Source organism: Scyliorhinus canicula, chromosome 14 (genome assembly GCF_902713615.1).
Source record: "Scyliorhinus canicula chromosome 14, sScyCan1.1, whole genome shotgun sequence".
Taxonomy (NCBI): domain Eukaryota; kingdom Metazoa; phylum Chordata; class Chondrichthyes; order Carcharhiniformes; family Scyliorhinidae; genus Scyliorhinus; species Scyliorhinus canicula.
This window is the reverse complement of record NC_052159.1, coordinates 69233550-69255515: the sequence shown is the minus strand read 5'-3', so window position 1 is coordinate 69255515 and position 21966 is coordinate 69233550. Positions and strand designations below refer to the sequence as shown.

General features: G+C 44.4%; 1 protein-coding gene across 2 annotated transcripts in view; it reads left to right on the top strand.

Annotated features, from left to right (window-relative positions):
• The window catches only part of mrps9 (mitochondrial ribosomal protein S9), a 151408-nt gene extending 130009 nt beyond the window's left edge, over positions 1-21399 (top strand). The window contains exons 8-11 of one of the 2 annotated variants that reach the window (XM_038817816.1): positions 3932-4100; positions 10060-10168; positions 19624-19793; positions 20661-21399. In XM_038817816.1, coding sequence (XP_038673744.1) covers positions 3932-4100; positions 10060-10168; positions 19624-19793; positions 20661-20752 — 540 coding nt within the window. In that variant the 3' untranslated portion in view covers positions 20753-21399. The remainder of the gene's footprint in view (positions 1-3931; positions 4101-10059; positions 10169-19623; positions 19794-20660) is intronic. The other variant, XM_038817817.1, reaches the window with a different exon arrangement.
• The last annotated feature ends 567 nt before the right edge of the window (positions 21400-21966 follow it).

Sequence of the window (21966 nt, the reverse complement as noted above, 5' to 3'; positions counted from 1 at the left end):
CTCCGCTGTGGTGGTCTGGGAAGCGCTGAAGGCAGTGGTGAGAGGAGAGCTGATCTCGATCCGGGCTCACAGGGACAGGACGGATAGGGCAGAGACGGACCGACTGGTAAAAGAGATTCTAAGAGTTGATAGGTATGCGGAGGCTCCAGAGGCAGGGCTTTTAAGGAAACGCCGGAGGCTACAGGCGCCATTTGGTTTGTTAACCACAGGGTTGGCAGTAGAACAGCTCAGAAAGACGAGGGAGGCGATTTATGAGCACGGTGAGAAGGCCAGCAGGGTGCTTGAACAGCAGCTCAGAAAGAGGGAGTCAATTAGAGAATTGGAAAAGCTATTGACAGGCATGGGAACTTAGTTGGGGACTTGGCAAGAGTGAGCAAGGCCTTTCGAGATTTTTATAGCAGGTTGTATAGGTCGGAACCCCCTGCGGGGCCGGAGGGATGAAACACTTCCTGGAGGGGCTGACTTTCCCAAAGGTAGATGGGGAGCTGGTAGAAGGGCTGGGGGCCCCGATCAGGCTGGAGGAGATAGTGGAGGGTTTGAAGGTCATGAAGTCGGGTCAGGCCCCGGGACGGACGGGTACCCAGTCGAGTCTATAAAAAGTTCTCCGGAATATTGGGGCCGGTGCCGATGAAGGTTTTTAACGAGGCTAGGGAAAGAGGGGTTCTGCCCCAGACGATGTCACAGGCCATGATCTCGCTCATCCTGAAACGGGACAAGGACCCGGAGCTATGTGGGTCTTGCAGGCCAATTTCCTTGTTGAACATTGATGCCAAACTTCTGGCCAAAATGTTGTCCTCCAGGATTGAGGACTGTGTACCGGAGGTTATTATGGAGGATCAGACGGGGTTTGTTAAGGGTAGGCAGTTGGTGGCCAATGTAAAAAGGCTGTTAAACGTGATCATGATGCCCCGGAAGGTAGGGAGGTTGAGGTAGTGGTTGCGATGGATGCGGAGAAAGGTTTTGACCGGGTTGAGTGGGATTATTTATGGGAGGTGCTGGAGTGGTTCGGATTTGGGAGGGGCTTTATTGACTCGGTTAGGTTGCTGTACCGGGCTCCGGTTGGATTTGGATTTGGATTGGATTTGTTTATTGTCACGTGTACCGAGGTACAGTGAAAAGTATTTTTCTGCGAGCAGCTCAACAGATCATTAAGTACGTGTGAAGAAAAGGGAATAAAGAAAATACATAATAGGGCAACACAAGATATACAATATAACTACATAAGCACTGGCATCGGATGAAGCATACAGGGTGTAGTGTTAATGAGGTCAGTCAATAAGAGGGTTTTTAGGAGTCTGGTGACAGTGGGGAAAAGCTGTTTTTGAGTCTGTTCGTGCGTGTTCTCGGACTTCTGTATCTCCTGCCCGATGAAAGAAGTTGGAAGAGTGAGTAAGTCGGGTGGGAGGGATCTTTGATTATAATGCCCGCTTTCCCCAGGCAGCGGGGGGTGTAGATGGAGTCAATGGATGGGAGGCAGGTTCATGTGATGGACTGGGCTGACCAGTGATGACCGGTTGCAAGTATACAGACAAACAGGACGACTTCGGACTATTTCAGACTGCACCGGGGGACGAGACAGGGATGACCTCCCCCACCCCCACTGCTGTTTGCGCTGGCAATTGTTCTGTGGGCCTCAATGGGCTGGTGTAGGGGGTTGGAGCACAGGGTCTCGCTGTATGTGGATGACCTACTTTTGTATGTCTCAGGTCCAATGGAGTGGATGGAAGAAATTATGGTAATTTTAGGGGAATTTGGCCGGTTTTCGGGGTATAAGCTTAATATGGGGAAGAGCGAGATGTTTGTGGTCCAGGCGAGAGGTCAGGAGAGGCGACTGGGGGAACTGCCGTTCAGAATGGTAGGGGACAGTTTCAGGTACCTGGGTATCCAAGTGGTGAGGGATTGGGACAGGCTACATAAATTGAACTTGGCCCAGCTGGTGGATCAGATGAAGGAGGATTTCCGGAGATGGGATGTGTCCCGTTGTCTCTGGTGGGCAGAGTTCAATCGGTAAAAATGACGGTCCTCCCGAGATTCCTACTCATTTTTCAATACTCCACCAGTCCAGTGGTAGTGGCGGCCCTAAGAGTCTGGGGGCAGTGGAGGAGATATGGGGAGCAGGGGGTCATTGGTGTGATCCTCAATCTGCGCAAATCATCGGTTTGCCCTGGAGAGGATGGACGAGTGGGGTTCCGAACTTGGCGGAGAGCGGGGATTGAGAGGATGGGGGGACTTGTTTATAGAAGGAAGCTTCCCGAGCATGAGGGCGCTGGAGGATAATTTTGCATTGGCGGGGGGATATTAATTTTGATATCTGCAGGTGCGGGACTTTCTGCGGAGGCAGGTACCAACCTTCCCACTCCTGCTAAGGGGGATTCAGGATGGGGTGGTTTCTAGAGGATGGATAGGAGAGGGAAGCGTCTCGGACATATATAAAGAGCTTATGGGATCGGAGGAGACGCAGACCGAGGAGCTGAAGCAAAAGTGGGAGGAGGAGCTGTGGGGAGAGAAAGAGGAGGGCCTTTGGGTGGACATGTTGAGTAGGGTTAACGCGACCGCAACATGTGCCAGGCTCAGCCTGATCCAATTTAAGGTCGTTCACCGGGCTCACATGACAGGGGCCCGAATGAGCAGATTCTTTGGGGTGGAGGACAGGTGTGTGAAGTTTGCGAGCGGGCCAGCGAACCATGTCCACATGTTCTGGGCATGTCCAAAATTGAGGGGATTTCAGTAGGGGTTTGCCGACGCCATGTCCAAGGTATTAAATACGAGGGTGGCAATGAGTCCAGAGGTGGCGATTTTCGGGGTGTTGCAGGATCCGGGAATCCAGGCAGATTTTCTGACCTTTGCTTCCCTGGTAGCCCGGAGGTGGATATTACTAGCATGGAGGGACTCGAAGCCCCTGAAATTGGAGACTTGGCTATCGGACATGGCGGGCTTCCTCTGCCTGGAGAAAATTAAGTTCGCCATGAGAGGGTCTCTGTTAGGGTTCGCCCAGAGGTAGCAACAATTCGTCGACTTCATCACCGAGAATTATTCGTCAGCAGAACTGGAGGGGGGTTAGGCTAGCGTAGATTAGGGAGGTAAGTAATGGTGGGACCTGGGGGAGAGGGAGGTGGTATTTGCACTATGTTAATATTTTCCTTGTTATGTACATTGTTGATTTTGGTGCTGTTAGAATGCCAAAGAAATACCTCAGTGAAATGTTTATTTTTTTTTTTAAAAAAGCATGTCTCCAGTCAGTGCACCTAGGTATGGCATTCCTAAACTTGTCTGTAGGCTGAACTATTATTTCCACTAGGTCGAGGAACGTGCATAACAACAGAAGGCTTTGTTGTTAGAAAAAGAAATGGTATCTTGCCACAAAAGCCTTTTTACGGCAGTAGGATTTTACTTTAGCTCTGTAGTTTGTAGATTTTTTAAATATTGTGCACAATCCAGTGAGAATTCTAACTTAATATCCTTATAATTGTTAAAGTCCAAAGATGTACTGACATCCCTCCCAGATGAATTGTAGATATATAATAGCCAGTGCCAAACTACCAATCTCTGTCCACATCCCACACAATTTCTATCCATCAACTCTGATTTGAGAGTCTCAATTCTCTGTGGAAGGAGATAGTTTTCAACTAGTATACAGCTTCTGTGCCAGTCATTGTGAATAATCAAAGCCTGCTTAGTGAGTATTTCATTATTGTCTTGCTAGAAAATTGGTTCTACTGTATATTAATGCAAATTGTTCAAACTATTCGCCCAACCTAACCCTTATCTATTCACAACCCAATCCCAATTTTGGAACTGTCAAAGCTAATAGTATGCTATATTAAGTGCAGGACTGTGCAGAAGATAATGTGTTTAATTGTCAATTGTCCTGTTTAATAAATAGCTGACCTCTATTAAGTAACATTAGTCTTCTCTTTTATGCTTTAAACAGTACATGCACTTTCTTCAGTTACTGGAGCGTATGCTGTCCTTATCATACTGCAGTATTAAGGAAGAATATGTGTTGAAATTTCGCAGAAAGATGGAAGATCAGTCCAAGAAGCAGATAATTGAACCTTTACAGTTTGATGAAAATGGAGTAGCTTTCAGTAAAGGGGAAGGTAAGAAAAAATCTACAGAGTCCAGCATTCATTTCTGTCTATTCAGCAAAGTATAAGTTGAGGTTGAGGTTCTTTTTTTTAACTAGTTTAGTGCTGTGACCTGATTAATATGTCATGACTATTATATATTTAGACCAACCATGGCTTTGTTTCATTTTTGTGCACAGTTCACATGTACTCTGATCTATTATCCATTAAGAGAAAGCTAGCTTTGGAGGAAATATATTGCAAGCTCTTTATTCTTCAAATTTAGAAGTTTTCTACATAACTATTATAACAAAAATATAGAACTATGCAATTCTGGCATTCAGTTACTGGCATCGCACTGAGAAACTCTCAGTAGAATTATGCATGTTCTTTAGCTAAGCAGAAGCCAACTTTGAAATGTGTGTGTGAGACTTCTAATATTACTTTGGGGATGGGAATTCTACTGAAGTTAAGTTAACAGACGGCAACTAATGGAAGAAGGATTGTGCAAGAAAGGAGTTTGGCTGACTTCCAGCTGTTTATATGACATGCCTCATCTTGTACATAAGAGTTTGCCATGTTATATATTCCAGTTATACATATGGTTCACAGATTCTGGACTCCTCAGTAATGTAAATTAAACCAGACTGCTTGAAATTTCTCAACTTCACAATGCAATGAAAACTGAATAAATGATAACTTCATTTATTGGTTGCAGGTCACAGCTGCATTACTAGAAGGCATGCATGTCAGCATGAGTGTGACTGACTGCTGATGCGTACAATATGAACTTCACAACAGAATTTATCCTTGCAGCACATAGAATATTGAACTTGGTATGTGTTATAGCAGCAGCGATAGTCGGCAGCAGACACACCCAAACTCCCAATCCTCAAGGAAGTGACTTTTATTTTGCTAAATAAATTCGAAGCACCTGAGGAGAGTCATAGAAGTGAACTTCAAACACTAAAGATTATTAAATCTTCCCTATACAAAATTTAGATCACAGATTTGTACAATTCTGTGTTTTGCGTAACATGGTAATTTGAAGAGTATTCAAAAATGTATGGCTGCTGCTTCTAATTCCAATAACTGTGTTATGCTCGGCCCAGGGCACCTCTGTTGCATCTGCATTATGTTCAGTATCTGCACAGTCAGTGCCACAGACAGTATTAAGTGTGTGTTACTTTAGCTTTTCAGACTCCTCTTGGATGTGATATTAACCTGAAACCCAGTCCAACTTAGTTAGATACAAGATATCATATAGAACTATTGAAGAGGGGAGGGGAGTTCTCCTTATTATCGGGCAAATTGTTTTCCTTTAACTGACAGAACCACAGAATTGTTAAAGCACAGAAGGAGACTATTTGGCCCATTGTCTCTGTGCTGGTTCTCCTAGGAGCAATTTGCTATTGCTACTTGTACATTCGGAAAGCAATCCATTTCCTCTTGAATGCCTCGATCAACCCTGCCTCCACCATGCCCTCGGGCCATATATTCCAGATCCTAATGACTCACTGTGAATAAGCTTTTACTCATGTCGCCATTGCATTTTTTGTCAGTCATAATTAATATATATCATGAAGAGCAAACTTCCCAACACCACCATTACAAACCTTCCAAACAACATCCATTAATTATTACTGTTTCCTGTCACTCAGCCAATTTTGTATCCATATCGCTACTGTCCCTTTTATTCTGAGCTATAACTTTTCCCCAAAGGTCTGTTGTGCAGTACTTTATCAAATGTGCTCTGGAAGTCCATGTACACCACAACAACAGCATTACCTTGATCAATCCTCTGGTTATTTCATCAAGAAACTCCAGCTGTTTGGATAAACATGATTTACCCATATCAAATTTGTGCTGGCTGTCCCTAATTAAACCACATTTGCGCAAATGACTATTCGTTTTGTCTCGAATTAGTTTCTAGAAACTTCCCCACCATAGAGTTTAAACTAATGGCTTTTATCTTTACACCCTTTTTTGAACAATGATGTAGCATTTGCAATTCATCTGGCACCACCTATGAGTCTATGGTAGACTGGAAAATTGTGACCAGTGCCTCTACAATTTTCACCCTTAGTCCTCTCAGTTTTCTTGGATGCATCTCATCTGACATATCAGACATCCAATAACACCTCTTTATCCATTTTAAAACTTCCAAGTGTCTGAATTACCTTCTCATTCATCACGATTGTGCAATATCTTGTTCCTTGGTAAAGACATATGCAAAATATTCATTTTATATCTCGGACCCTGCCTCCATATGTAAATTGCCTTTTTTGGTCCCCCAATTGGCCCCTTTTTCACTTTTTGCTATTTATATGTCTAGAGAAGACTTGAATTCCCATTTATATTAGCTGCTTAGTCTCTTTTCATATTCATGCTTTACTTCTCTTATTTGGTTTTTCATTTCCCCTCTGGACCTTCTATATTGTATTGTCGATCTGGCATTTGTCATAAATGCACTTTTTTTTTCCTTCTGAATCACTAATCACTACCTATTCTGTCATCCAGGAATATCTGGATTGTTGTGTTTACTTTGCACTTGTGGGAATATGCCTCGTGTGAGCCCAAATTAATTTTTCTCTAAAGGTATCCAGTTGTTCCGATACCATTTTGCCTGCCACCCTTTGATTCCAATTGATCCACCCCAGTTCCGTTCTCATACCATTGAAGTTGGCTTGATGTTGTTAAAAACATTAGCCAGTTATTATCTTTCTTGCTGTTTGTCAGACCTTTGGGTTCCTCAAATTACTGCCATGTTGCCTTCATAATAGTGACTACATTCAAAAATTAATTCATGGACAAATACTTTGAGACTGAAGTTCATAGGATTCTCGAGAGTAACGTTGGTTGTTCAACTTCTCAAACTTGTTTTCATTTACTCAATTAGATTATATCTAATCTGTAAACATTTGGGACTAGAAGACTTGGTATTGGAAAATAATCTCTACAGAATTTTAAGGAAATCTAAGTGTGAGAAATATTCTTTCTCTCTTTTGAGAATAATTTGATCATGGAGCCACTGTATCTATACTAAGAACCTGCATTTTTAGAGTGTCATATCATGTTCTCAGAATAGAATAATCAAAGAATGCTTTACAGCATGTCAAGAGGCTGTACTCTCTAGGACAGACTTTAGAAGGGCTTCTTCACCCAAAGGGTTGTGAATCTATGGAATTCCCTGCCCAGTGAAGCAGTTAAGGCTCCTTCATTAAATTGTTTCACGGTAAGATAGATAGTTTTTTTTGAAGAATAAAGGAATAAAGGGTTATGGTGTTCGGAAGGAAAGTAAAGCTGAGTCCACAAAAGATTAGCCATGATCTCATTGAATGGTGGAGCAGGCTCGAGAGGCCAGATGGCCTACTCCTGCTCCTAGTTCTTATGTAAGAGCAATCTAGCCAGTCCTACCCCCATGTCCTTTTCATGTTGTCCTGCAATATGTTTCCTTTCACATACTTATTTAATTCCCTTTTACAAGTGTCATGTGAGAGTACCTTTAAGAAATGGATGTTTAAGCAATGTACCTTTAAGAAATGGAGCAGCTCATATTACTGATGTGATGTCAGAGGGTGGGCGGAGCTGCTTTTTTGGAGTTTTATTTTCAGTTTGAGAAAGCAGCTGAAAAGTGCCTGGCTGGTTTGCTGTGAGCTGTTTGAAAGGAGAAAGCCAGTTTTGAGAAAAGAGCTTGGGTGTCTGTGTTTGCAGTAAGCTGTATCTGCTGTGATCTTTGCCATGAAAGACTATCTCTGAATCATTTGGGTGATTTAAACTCATAATGGTAATGTATTTAACCTGATGTGTTTCTGTTTAAAGTTGTTAAGTCTTTTGGAGATTTGAAGGAACATTTTGAGGGATTATTTAGTGTTGTGTTATTTTCGGGGTTATCTTTGAAGTAAGGGGTGTTAAGGGATCCAATGTTTATTTAAAAGTTTAAGTTGAATTCATGGAATAAACATTGTTTTGTGTTTTAAAAACCCACGTGTCCATAATTGTAATACCACCTGGGGGAACAAGCCGTGGGCTTCAAAAGCAACAATCCATTAAAGGGAGAGGTTGGTTGAACTCCATGATACATTTTGAGGTTCTGAAAACGCCGTCTCCCATAAACACAAGCCATGATTGACATTGGCGCACACAGTTCAAAGAAGTCATAATCATTTGCTGCATAACAAATTATATCCTCATCACCTTTGCTTCTTTGCCAGTCACCTTTAATCTGTGTCCCCAGCGTCCTGACCCTTCTGCCAATGGAACAGTTTCTCACTACCTGTCTAGACCCCTTGTTATTTTTAACACCTTATCAAATCTCTCAATCTTCTCTGCTGTAATCCACACATGCTCAAGGGACTGTTCATTTGCCCCAGGTTATTGTTTCCAAAATCTTTCCTTCCACCCAGATTAAATTGACTGGCCTGTAGTTTCTGAGTTTATCATTGTATCCTTTTTGAACCCAGGTATAACATTTTCTTTCTCCAGTCCTCTGGGCCCATATGTATCTAAGGAAGATTATGGCAATCTCCACATTTACTTCCCTTACTTCCCTCAGCATCCTTGGGTGCATCCGACTCTGGCAACCTAACGGTTTTCGGTACAGTCAGCTTTTCCAGTACCACCTCTTTTCAATTTTTGGCCCATCCAGAATCTCAATTGCCTCTTCTTCTACAATGGCTATGGCAGCAGCATATTCCTTGGTAAAGGAAAAGTAGTAATGTGGATACAAAGTGGCCTAAATATAGGAAGCAGGCTAAATAATAGGAAGCAGAGAGTAACAGTCAGTAGATATTTTTTGGGCTGGAAGAAGGTTTGAAGTGATGTTTCCCAGAGGTCGGTATTGGGACTTCCCCCTCAGAATGTTTCTGCAGCTACTCAGTGACATTCTGGACTCGGACACCAGTAAGGCAACATACCATCCTGGAATTATGTCTGCAACCACAAAATTATTCTGCTGTTCCCCTAATTATTGCATATCCTATCACTACTGCGTCCTCGGTCTTTCTGCCTCCTCACCCCCATATAGCTGAGCTACCGGTGGTGCATGGTGGTCACCTCCTGAAACATTTTATCCCCAAAGATTTGAGCCTTGTGATGCATGGCGGTGACATGAACTGTTGTACAAACTCTGAAACTTGGATCTCCAGCTCTTCCAGCTGACTACATTTCCTGCACTTATGCTTGTTCAAGAAACTGGAAGCATCCTCAAGTTCTCACATGGCACAGGAAGAATGTTCAATGGGAATAAGACACCCTGTCATGCCTCTAATTATATACCTCTTAATTAAACTTAACACAAACTAAACAAACTTAACACAAACTAAACAATTTAAGTAAACCTCCCCAATTACTTACCAATCAGCCTCCCTTGTGCTGACATCACTTTAGATTTTGTCTAAACCTTACATGCTGATCTCGCTCTGGCCATTCTGCTGTTCTGGCTCATCTCTGGCTGTCTGATTAAGGCCTGCTCCCACACCCTTGCTCTATAGTCTCCTTTGCTTCTCCGCTTACAAGCTCCTTCAAATCTGTATTTCTTATCTCCGGAATCTATTATTTGATATCTCAGAAGTATTTCAATTCAACAGTAATTGAGATTGGACATGCTCCTCCTCAAAAAATCAGGATAAGGCATTTGGCCTTGGCGAGGGAGTATCTTTTATAGAAATTTTCAACATTTCAGAAAAATAACCTTTTTGAAATAGTTTGAAAGTACTTCAGTTATGAAATACTAGCCTCAGGAGATAAGAACGCTCATCTGTCTTTGGTGGTAAATTGTTTCTTTGTCCCAGAAAAAACAATGGATTGATTCCTATTTTAATAAATAGATAAGTGTAAAAAGTTTGAACCTGACACGAGTGAGTGAGCAGCTAATTTAGCATCTTCTGAAAGAAGTATCTCTTGGCCAAAGGGTTTTTTCTGTTAGATGTACTTAAATGAGCAAAAATTGAAGCAGAATTGTGATAGTAATCATAATTGATCCTAACTCTAGGTCAAAGAAAAACAGCAAAAGCAACAGTCATTGTACGGGATCATGGAAGTGGAAAGATAACAGTGAATGGAGTGGACTATTTGATGTACTTTTCATCACTACAGGAAAGGTAATCATCTAATGGTTTCTAGTTGGATAGTACAAATATTTTCTTCTGCAGCACTTTAACATCTATGAGAACTTGCTTCAGAGCAGGTATATAATGGGCAGGTTTGTGAACAGGGATTTAAAAATTACAAAATGTATCTTTGTGCTTTGTTTTCAAATATGATTGTTTTATTTTGACTACTACAGACTGAACTCTCCATTGGGAGATTAAGTGTTCCCACCGGAACTGTACAGTGTGCAATTCACATTCCCATTGGGGCGCTGTTTGTTCCAAGGTTCAGGAGATGCAAATGGGCTGGAATTCACGCTAAAGGGCCTAACAACTCTCTCTTCTCCCCCCCCCCCCCCCCCCGCAAGTTTGATTTTGGGCATCTGAAGTCGACCCACTGCTTAATGCCAATGAGGCAAGGAGAAACACCCTCTTCCCCACAGTGGGCCGCAGACTCAAGCCCACCCTCCTGAGCAATGCCTGGGAAGATTTGGCAGAAGCAGTCAGCACCGCCAGCCTCATCTGGAGGAGATGGCTAGTGATCCTGAGGAGCGGGTGTCCCTGGTGCGGCCTCTGCTCTGAGAGGGGAGGTGTGCCAAGGAGGATTCCAAAGGCCACGCTGTAGGTATCCTTTAGTTGGAGTAAGCTCTGCAGTGGGGCTGCGCTTCTGAGGAGTGTCAACACCTGGTTGGCCAGTGATTGAGCATGGTCATGCCCATCCCCTTGATAATACTGCAGTATAGTATACCTCGGTGTTCAGTATATCATTCAACCTGTCACAAGCAGCATATAGTGTACTGTGTAATGCTCATTTTGCAGTAAGCTTGAGCGGTGTTCCTTTAAGGTTTTAAAGTATAAAGAGCATCATGTCATTTAGAGTTTAATTTTCCTTTGATTAGATTTGGATGGGTTTTGGTTGCACTGTTGGGTGGTGTTATTTAGCAGCAGTGGGTGATATCCAAGTGTGAGGCAGGTTTTTTTACACAGAGGGTGATGAGGGCCTGGAACGCCAGGGGAGGTTGTGGAAGCAGATACATTAACGGCGTTCAAAAGGTATCTCAACAAATACATAGATAGGATGGGTATAGAGGGATACGGCACAAGGAACTGCTGAGGGTTTTGGCCAAGGGTGGTATATGACCGGTACAGGCTTGGAGGGTCGAAGAGCCTGTTCCTGTGTGTTATTGTTCTTTGTTTAAACCCAAGGGAGAAATCATTTTTAGCGAGACTGGCCATTCAGAGTACCAGTTCTTGAAAGCTGTTGATCCTTCCTCTATCCGGTAATGGAAGCCATTATGAATATTCTGAAATCAATGTGAACTTATTTTAAAAGCTTATGTGAGGTAACAGGATATATCTAACTTATATTAACAGGATGTTTCAAACTATATTAAGTGATTTTAATTGAATTTACAACTATGAGCTTGGATTTATTTCTGTAGCTATAATGTGTAGGAAACCAGTTAATTATCCATCTACTCGAGTGAGTGAGCAAAATACTAATGTACATAATTTATTAAAATAGAATTATCGATGAATGTCTCCCTACTCTGGTGATATGGCTGGGAGTTTGGAGTTGGATTTTGGTGGGGGTTGAAGAGTTTCATGGCATGAGGGGCCGGGTTGCTAAGGGTGTGGCGGGGAGGAGGAAGGGGCTCTGGGCAGGGGTCACCGTGCTAGCTAACAAAGGTTGGCTAGTGAACAGGAGGGTGGTGGGGGAGGGTGGTGGGGGAGGGGCCGCGGCCATTGGAATCTGGTCGAGCAGGTTTCAATGGACCTGGGAGGTGTGAATGGTGGGGGCAGTGGTTTGATATTGTATGCAAGTGGAAGTGGATGGAGGGAATTTGTGAAGGGGATTGAGGATAGACAGTAACAAAACGATGGGGTGGTTCCGACCATAGGAGTGGGGCCTCAGGAAATGGTGATGGTGGATAGGAGAGGTGGGGAAGATGGTAAGAGACCGCAGTCGGAATGGTGATGTGGAATGTGAGGGGTTTAGGGGGACTGGTGAAGAGAGCAAGAGTTTTTGCGCACTTGAAGAATTTAAAAGCCGATGTGGAGATGCTGCGAGAGACCCATTTTGAGGGTGAAGGACCAGATGCGGCTAAGGAAGGGCTGGGTGAGCCAGGTGTTTCATTTGGGGTTTAATAGGGCCTGTTGGGTGACGATTTTGGTGGGCAAGCGGGTGAGGCTCCAGATGGAGAAGGTGGTGGTGGATCGGGGAGGGGCAAGTACATGATCATAACGGGTGGGTTGCATTGGCAAACATATATGCCCCCAATTGGGATGATGCAGTATTCGTCAAAATGCTGGCTGCAATCCCCAATTTGGAGACCCATGAGTTAATTTTTGGAGAGGTTTGCTGGAGCCGTTGGTAGACGGGTCCCAACAGCGCTTGCTGACCCCATCGAGGGGGCAGAGGTGTTGGCCGGACTTGTGAGGGAGATTGGGGGTGGATGATCCGTGGAGATTTTTACACCCGAGGGATCGGGAATATTCGTTTTTTTTCGCCGGTGCACAAAGGTGTTCTCAAGAATTTACTTTTCTGTCGTGGGGAAGGCGCAGTTGGCTGGGGTTGAGAGTACTAGGTAATTGTGATCTTGGATCACGCTCCACATTGGATGGACGTAGTACTAGAGAAAGGGGTGGCCCCAGAAACCAGGGTGGAGGATGGATGTGGGGCAGTTGACGGACCTGAGTTTCTGTGATAAGATAGGGAAGGTGATTGAGGAGTATGTGGGGTTCAGTTGTATGGGGGAGGCCCTGAAGGCAGTGGTGAGGGAGAGGTGATCTTGTTTAAGGTTAAGGTGGATAGAGAAGAGAGGGAGGAACACCAACATTTGATAGAAGAGATTTTGGACGTGGATGGGAGGTATGTGGGGCACCCGGATCTGGGCCTCCTAGCAAAGAGGAAGCAGCTGCAGGCAAGATGCCTGCACGGGTAAAGCAGTGCATCAGCTGAGAAGGGAAAGGGGCTGTCGGAGTACAGGGAGAAGGCAGGTCGTTTGTTGGCAGGTCAGCTTTGTAGGCAGACTGCGGCAAGGTAGATAGTTTGGAATAGGACAGGGAAGTTGGTTGTAGCCCCAGAGTGGATTAACATAGTGTTTGAGAAGTTTTATCGGCACTTGTATAAGTAGCAGCCACCAGAGGATGAGAAGGAGATTGTGTGTGTGTGGGGGCGGGGGGGAGGGGGGGGGGGGGGGGGGTTGGGGGTTGTTGTTAGAGTGCCTGAGATTGGGTGAAGTGGAGAAGGCGGTGCTAGAGGAGGTGAAGGCGGCAATCTGGAAAATGCGGGCAGGGAAGACGGCGGGGCCGGACCAGATGGGTTCCTGTTTGAATTTTACAAGAAATGTAAGGACAAACTGGCACCTTGGCCATTGCGCTCAGTAACTCTGAGTTGTGGAAGGGGATACTGAGGGGGGGCGGGGGGGAGAGGGCAGCGTGGAACATGGAGTGTCCTTGTACATGGCTGTTGTACATTTCAGAGCTGGGCTTCTCGGTGGAAGCATAATGGATTTACTTCAAAGTTTGGCACGTTTTCAGGGTATAAGCTGAATTTGGGAAAAGTGAGTATTTTGTGGTTTCCTCTCCAGGGGGACAATGGCTCGGGTGTGGGGAGGTTGCCATTCCGTGTGGAAGTGTCTCACTTCAGATATCTGGGAATGCAGGTGGCCCAGCACTGGGCAGGTCTATGGAAGTTGAATTTCTCTAGCTTGGTGGCAAGGATAATCTTCGTCTCTCGTTGGCAGGCCGGGTACAGGCAATGTAGATGATCATTCTACCGTGATTTTTGTTTTTGTTTCAGTGCCTGCTGGTCTTTTTGCCTAAGGCGTTTTTCAAAGGGGTGGACAGGCCCTTTGTTTGTATGGGTGGGGAAGGTGGCCAGGATAAGGAAGATGGTGCTGCAGAGCAGTCAGTAGTCGGGGGGTTAGGCTTCCCAAATCTGATGTACCATTGTTGGGCGGTGAATGCAGAGAAAGTTCAGGGATGGAAAGGGAGGTGGGGGTTTTGTGGATAAGGATGGAGGCGGGTTCATGTCGGGGATCTGGATTGCGCTGGCAATGGCACCGCTCCTGTTGGCCCCAGGGAAATATTCGGTGAGTCCGGTGATGGTGGACATGCTGAAGATTTGGAGGCAGTTTTTGGCGCGGGGTAGGGGGGATGCCGATCAGGGGAAATCACGGACTTGAGCCGGGGAGGATGGATGCGAGGTTCCGAGATGAGAGGAGAGAATCAGGGACATGAAGGAGTTGTTTCTGAAGTGGCGATTGGGGGTGGGGGATGCTGTCAGCAGGGTGTTGGAGAGAGGGGTTGTCTCAGTGATTTATGGGAGGATTTTGGAGGAGGATAAGTTGTCCATGGATGAGGTTATGGCTAAATGGGAGGAGGAGTTGGGAGCGGCATGGATGAGGAATTATGGTGCGAGGGTAGATGCCTCGACTTTGTTTGCGAGGCTGGGGCTGATACAAGTGAAGGTGTGAACAGGGCACATCTGACACAGTCCAGGATGAGTTGGCTGTTTGAGGGGGTGGAGGATATCTGTGAGCAAAGGAGGAGGGGTCCTGTGAATATGTTCTGGTCCTGCCAGAGGCGAGAAAGGTTTTGGAGGACAATTGTTAGCACCATTGGAGAGGTTTTGCTCGTAGATGTGGACCCGCCCCCTGGAAGCCATTTTCAGGGTTTTGGGCCGACCAGAGTTGTAGGTGGGTGCAGGGGCTCGCCTCGCTGAGTGTTCGTGGGCAGCTTCTCCATCTTGTGCCTCGGCGTGGCGGGGGATCTGCTGAAGTTCTTAGCCCTGGAGAAGGTGAAATTTGCTTTGTGAGTGTGTGGTGGGGGGGGGGGGGGGGGGGGGGCAGGGGTGTGTGAGGTGAGCGAGTGATGGGTTCCATAAAAGCTGTGGTTTGTTCATTCTGCACTTTGGGAAGTTGGTTACCGTTGAATACTGGAATGGTGCGGGGAGGGAGGGGGAGGTCTGGTTAGATGGGGATTTAATGTGTTGGGTGGGTTTATTGTGGTAAAATGTAAAAAGTTGAAAATTTGGAATAAAAATTATTTTTAAAAAGAATTATCCATGAACAATGCATTAAATCTTTTCCATACCCAGTGTCACAGTCAAGTTTTGCAGGAACCAATCACAAAATACTGAACTGTTTGAGTGCATGTCTCAATTCTCATTCATTAACCAGCACCTCTTATCTCATAACGGCGTAATCGCTGACTTCCCATGGCACTTCTCATGGTGAATGAATTTATACTATCAATATAAATATGGAAAATTAGAAAATCAAAGAAGTTAAAGGTGATTAGTACTGCTACCTCACAGCGCCAGTGACTCGGGTTCAATTCCGGCCTTGAGTCCCTGTCTGTGTGGAGTTGGCTCATTCTCCCCGTGTCTGCATGGATTTCCTCCGGGTGTTCCGGTATCCTCCAACAGTCCAAAGATTAGGTGGATTGGCCATGTTAACTTGTCCCTTAAGTGTCCAGTGATGTGTGGGTTAAGTGGGCTGCAGGCATAGGGTAGAAGCCTGGGTAGGTTACTCTTTCAGAGGGTCAGTGCAGACTCGATGTGCCGAATGGCCTCCTGCACTGTACGGATTCTATTCTATGATCGAAAAGATGAGAGTACAGATTAATGATGGGGACTTTAAATGAGTTAAAGGGAAAAAAGGCTCAGTAGATGTTAGTAAAGTTTCCAGGACACGTAATAGAACAGAGTGGGCAGACATCTAACTTCAGGCACAGCAAAAAAGGGAACACCTATAAGAAGGGAGGGACGGGTAGGGGAGGTGAACGCAGGACTGAGGGTGCTGTACCTAAATGCACATATGCAAAACAAGATAAATTAGCTTTTTGCATGCACAGAAATTGGCAGGTACGATGCGGGCATCACAAAGACATGGCTGTAAGGGGATCAGGGCTGGTATCTAAATATCCAAGACAATATGTCCTATTGGAAGGAAGGGCAGTTGGATAGAGGGGGCAGGGTTGCACTGCAGGTAAGAAATGAACTTAAATCGATAGCAAGAAACTATATTGGGTCGGAAGGCATAGAATCTCTGGGTAGAGTTGAGGAATTACAAGGGACAAAGATCCTGTTGGAAATTATGTACAGGCCCCCTAGCAGTAGTCGGAATGTCGGGCAGAAAATAAATCCGGAAATAGAAAGGGCATATAGGAAAGGCAATATTGAAATAATCATGCGTACTTCAATATGTAGATGGACTGGGAAAATCAGATTGGTAGCAGATCACAAGAAAAGGAATTTGAGAGATTTATCTTTTTAAGCAGCTTGTGGTAGAGCCCACTAGGGAACAGGCAATTCTGGATTTGGTGATGTGTAATGAGGCAGACTTGATTAGGGAACTTAAGGTGAAGGAACCCTTAGGGAGCAGTGACCACAATATGATAGAATTCACCCTGCAGTTTGAGAGGGAGAAGCTGCAATCAGATGTAACGGTTTTACAGTTGAATAATGGTAACTACAAACACATGAGGGAGGAGCTGGCCAGAATTGATTGGAAGGGCAGCCTAGCAGGGAAGACAGTAGAACAGCAATGGCATGCGTTTTGGGGGTTATTCAGAAGGCACAACAGAAATCCATCTCGAGGAGGAGAAAACCTGTTAAGGGGAGGACAAGGTAGCACAGTGGTTAGCACTGTTGCATCACAGTGCCAGGGACCTGGGTTCGATTTCTGGTTTGGGTCACTGTCTGTGCGGAGTCTGCACATTCTGCCTGGGTTTCCTCCAGATTCTCCGTGTTTCCTCCCACAAGTCCTGAAAGACGTGCTGTTGGATGAATTGGACATTCTGAATTCTTCCTCAGTATACCCGAACAGGCGCCAGAGTGTGGCGGCTAGGGGCTTTTCACAGTAACTTCATTGCAGTGTTAATCTAAGCCTACTTGTGACAATAATAAAGATTATAGATTATATTTTTTAAAAAGGCAACCATGGCTGACAAGGGAAATAAAGGACAGCATAAAAGCAAAGGAAAAAGCATGCAATGTGGTGAGGATTAATGGGATGCCAGATGATTGAGAAGCCTTTAAAAGCAAGCAGAGGACAACTAAAAAAGCAATAAGGGGAGAGAATGTGAAATATTAGTGTAATAAAAGAAGATTGCAAGAGTTTTTTCCAGTATATTAAAGGTAAGAGAGGGGCAAGAATGGACTGCTGGAAAATTAGGCTGGAGATATGGTAATAGGGAACAAAGAAATGGCAGAGGAACTGAAAACACATTTGGCATCAGTCTTCACAGTGGAAGACACCAGTGGCATACCAGAACTTAAAGAGAGTCGGGGGCAGAGGTGAGTGCAGTGGCCATCACGAAGGAGAAGGTGCTGGGGAAACTGAAAGGTCTGAAGGTAGATAAATCGCCCAGACTGGATGGTCGACACCTCGGAGTTCTGAAGGAGATAGTTGAGGAGATTGTGGAAGCATTGATAGTGATCTTTCAGGAATCGCTGGAGGCAGGGAGGGTCTCAGAGGATTGGAAAATGGCTAATGATACGCTCCTGTTTAAGAAGGGAGGGAGGCAGAAGACAGGAAATTATCGGCTGGTTAGCCTGACTTCAGTTGTTCGTAAGATTTTAGAGTTATTTGTCAGGTTGAGATTGTGGAGTACTTGAAGTACATGGTGGCACGGTGGTTAGCACTGCTACCTCACAGCGCTGAGGACCAGGTTCGATCCCGGCCCCAGGTCACTGTGTGTGGAGTTTGCACATTCTGCCAGTGTTGGCGTGGGTCTTAACCCCCACAACCCAAAGATGTACAGGGTAGGTAAATTAGCCACGCTAAATTGCCCCTTAATTGGAAGAAAAAGAATTGGGTACTTTAAATTTTTTTTAAAGAAGTGCATGGTAAAATAGAACTGAGTCAGCACTGATTCATCAAGGGGAGGTCATGCCTGACAACTCTGGTAGAATCCTTGAGGGGGTAGTGAGGAAGTTAGACAAAGGAGAAACAGTGGGCGTGATCTATTTGACAAGGTGCCGTACAGGAGGCTGCTAAATAAGATAAGAGCCTGTGGTGTTGGTAGCAAAGTACTGGCATGGATAGAGGATTAGCTGACTGGCAGAAGGCAGGGGATGGGAGTGGGGGTGGTATAAAGGGATCCTTTTCAGAATGGCAGCCAGTGACTAGTGGTGTTCCATAGGCGTCAGTGTTGGGCCCACAGCTATTCACGTTATACATTAATCGTCTGGAATAAGGAACTGAGGGCATTGTTGCTAAGTTTGCAGATGATCCAAAGATATGTAGAGAGACAGGTTGTGTTGAAGAAGCAGGGAGACTGCAGAAGGACCGGGACAGGCTTGGAGCGTGGGCAAAGAAGTGTCAGATCGAATACAATGTGGAAAAGTGTGACGTTATAATAAGAATCTTTATTGTCACAAATAGGCCTACATTAACACTGCAATGAAGTTACTGTGAAAAGCCCCTAGTCGCCACATTCGGGCACCTGTTCGGGTACATCGAGGAAAAATTCTGAATGTCCAAATTACCTAACAGCACATCTTTCAGGACTTGTGGGAGGAAACCGGAGCACCCGGAGGAAACCTACACAGACACAGGGAACGTGCAGACTCTACACATTGACCCAAGCCGGGAATCGAACCTGGGACCCTGGAGTTGTGAAGCAACAGTGCTACCCACTGTGCTACCCTGCTGCCCCAATGCACTTTGGTAGGAAGAATGGACTATTTTCTAAATCTAAAAATGCTTCAGAAATCAGAAGTACAAAGGGACTTGAGTCCTAGTTCAGGATTCTCTTACGATTAACGTGGAGTTTCAGTTGGCAGTTTGGAAGGCAAATGTAATGTTAGCATTCATGTCGAGGGGGATAGAATACAAGAGCAGTGGTGTACTGTTGAGGCTGTATAAGACTTTGGTCAGAACTATTTGGACCCAGTATCTAAGGAAGGATGTGCTGGCTTTGGAGAGGGTCCAAAGGTGGTTCACAAGAATGATCGCAAGACTGAAGGACTTGTCATATGACGAGCGGTAGAGGACTCTGGGTCTATATTCCATGGAGTTTAGAAGGATGAGGGGGATCTCATTGAAACTTACAGAATACTGAGATATAGATAAAGTGAACATTGAGAGGATGTTTCCACTAGTAGGAGAGACGGGAACCTGAGGGCATAGCCTCAGCCTGAAGGGACCATCTTTTCAAACAGAGATGGTGAAATTTCTTCAGCCAGAGTGGTGAATCTGCGGAACTCACTGCCGCAGAACTCTGTGTAGGCCAAGTCACAGAGTGTCTTTACGACAAAGAAAGATAGATTCTTGATTAATATAGGGATTTGGGATTATGGGGAGAAGGCAGGAGAATGGGGATGAGAAACATATCAGCCATGATTGAATGGCGGAGCAGACTCGATGGGCCAAATTGCCTAGCTCTGCACCTATGTCTCATGGTCTAAGTATAATACTTTTGTTTTAACATTTATTTTCCCCTGTGATTTCTAGAGAACAATTAATGATCCCTTTCCAATTCCTGGACCGACTAGGGATGCATGACATGGAATGTACTGTTTATTCAGGTGGGCCATCTGCACAGGCAGGAGCTATTCGCTTGGCTTCTTCAAGGGCTCTGCTTAGCTTTATCACTGAAAAAGAGATGGAATCCATGAGACAAGGTAACTAAAATCTCAGTTGAAATTCCAAAATAATTTACATCTGGTACCTGCTGGTTGCAAATATTACTACATGGCAACCTTTCCAATTATATCGAGACAAAGTTTAAAATATCCAGCTCAAAAAAAAAGACCCTATCTATCACTGAGCATTTTTTGTCCTGTTCTGATGGTAATTTTAAAATGGTTATAGACGCATGTATTTGATTCAGTAAAATGAACGTTTGTGAGGAAAAGACAGATAAATATAAGTAACATAAAATTATTTGTACCAACTTCGTCATCCATTAGTTTTGTTGAAGTAAAATTTGTAGCATCCAGCTTGGATACTGGTTGAAATAACATTAAAAATAATGGTCAATGGTTTTGAGCACAAGTTACTGTAGAACTGCCATTTTAGGCACATTATAGATCCTTAAGAAACTACGTCCTTGGAAGATGCATTTAAAGCAAAACAAACTGTATTGAAACCGATCTCTGGCAAAGATGCCGCCATCCCCCTCTCCTCTAGAGGTTGTGGATTCTTTATAGACCAATGTGGCATGTACACCTTTAAACAAAAGAAAGAACATTTATTTTATGCTTTGAGATTTCTATCCAGGCATGGTATTAATCAGTTTATAATTGTGTGAAGTTAATCAGGAAAACCACTGCAACACTGAACAATTTCAAATTTGGAACTGATTTTTAACTTGCAACTATCTATAAAGTAGTGATTAAACCAATGTGCATGAGATTTTTTTTTCCCCCCATTTACATCATTTCATTCAGAGAAGTTTAAAAAAAAATTAGAATCAATATGTTTGGGATTTTTTTTTTACAGCTACAATGTTAACCTTTTGCATTCACTTTCTTTTCAACTGTTTGCAGCTGGCTTGCTGACTCCTGATCCTCGTGTGAGAGAGCGGAAGAAGCCTGGTCAGGAGGGAGCCCGCAGGAAGTTCACATGGAAGAAACGTTAATCAGTGGTTTTTCCTGTGAAGCAACCCTGAGGTGGTTTGAAATCAGAAGCAGAACTCCCAACAAGACCTGTAGTATGGACACCTGCTCAAACAGTTTTGAGGGCTTGCAGGATCATTATTGTCTCCGACCTCAATTTCCTGCACATGAGAACAAAGTCTACCTATGGTTTTATTTATCCACAACAATTTTGGGAACGAGCCTTTCAATCATTTATAAAACAAATTCCTTTATTGGGTTGTAAAAAAATACTGTACTTGTTCGCACTGAGAACACTTATTTCCACTTGTATATTTTATGATATGTTTGTTTTGTATATTTTATCATGTATTTGTTTACTGGTCTACACACTTGCCCAGTTTCTATAATGAGCAGCCAATCCGCAATGCCATTATTACACCAGATGACCAGTCAAAAATCTACTTCTTTGTAACTATTTGATCCATGTTGAACACTTTTCAAACTGTTCCGTTTTGTATCATTTTTTTCGTGGATCCAATAGCCAAGTGGAATTGTGTTTTTTTTCAATTCTGTTATTTGCATAATTTCTTTCACATTTTTATTTGTGTGCAAAGAGAATTTGATTTGGTGTCATATGATTTCTGCTTTTGTTCTACTGCAATGTATTAAAAGTTTTGACTTGCACAAATTTAGACTTTGCTGTTTAAATTTATAATCACTGCAAGAAGGCAATTTGTATCAAGTGACTAAAGTAGGCATGAATGGTTTCCTGGTGTTTAAAAGATAGTGTTGTTTTAGGCAACAAAAGTTAAGAACTATGAAATGATGTATCATTCCACATTAACCTCTGCCAACAAATGACTTGTTAGTGTCTTGTTATGTTGGCTCTGCTTTTTGCAAACTTTGGTGACGATCCCAAGAAAAGAGCAAAGATAAGGGGCTGGCTTCTCCGGATGCCGAAATCGCATTCGGCGAACGACCGGAGAATCCAAATTCCCGATGAAATCGGGGCCGGCACCGCTTTCGCAATGCTCCGCCCCCTCTAAAGCAGCATACACTAGCAGTGAGCCATGCCACGTTTCGACGGCCTCAGGACATTTCCTGAGGCCCACCCCCCTGATGCTCCGCCCCCGACCAGCCGAGTTCCCACTGCAGGCCACCGCTGTGTGCATGCACGGACCCGGTAATTCTCCGGGCAGTATCGGCAGCTAGAGCCGGCTGCTCTACGCTGCCTCCCTGCTAGCCGCAGCAAAAC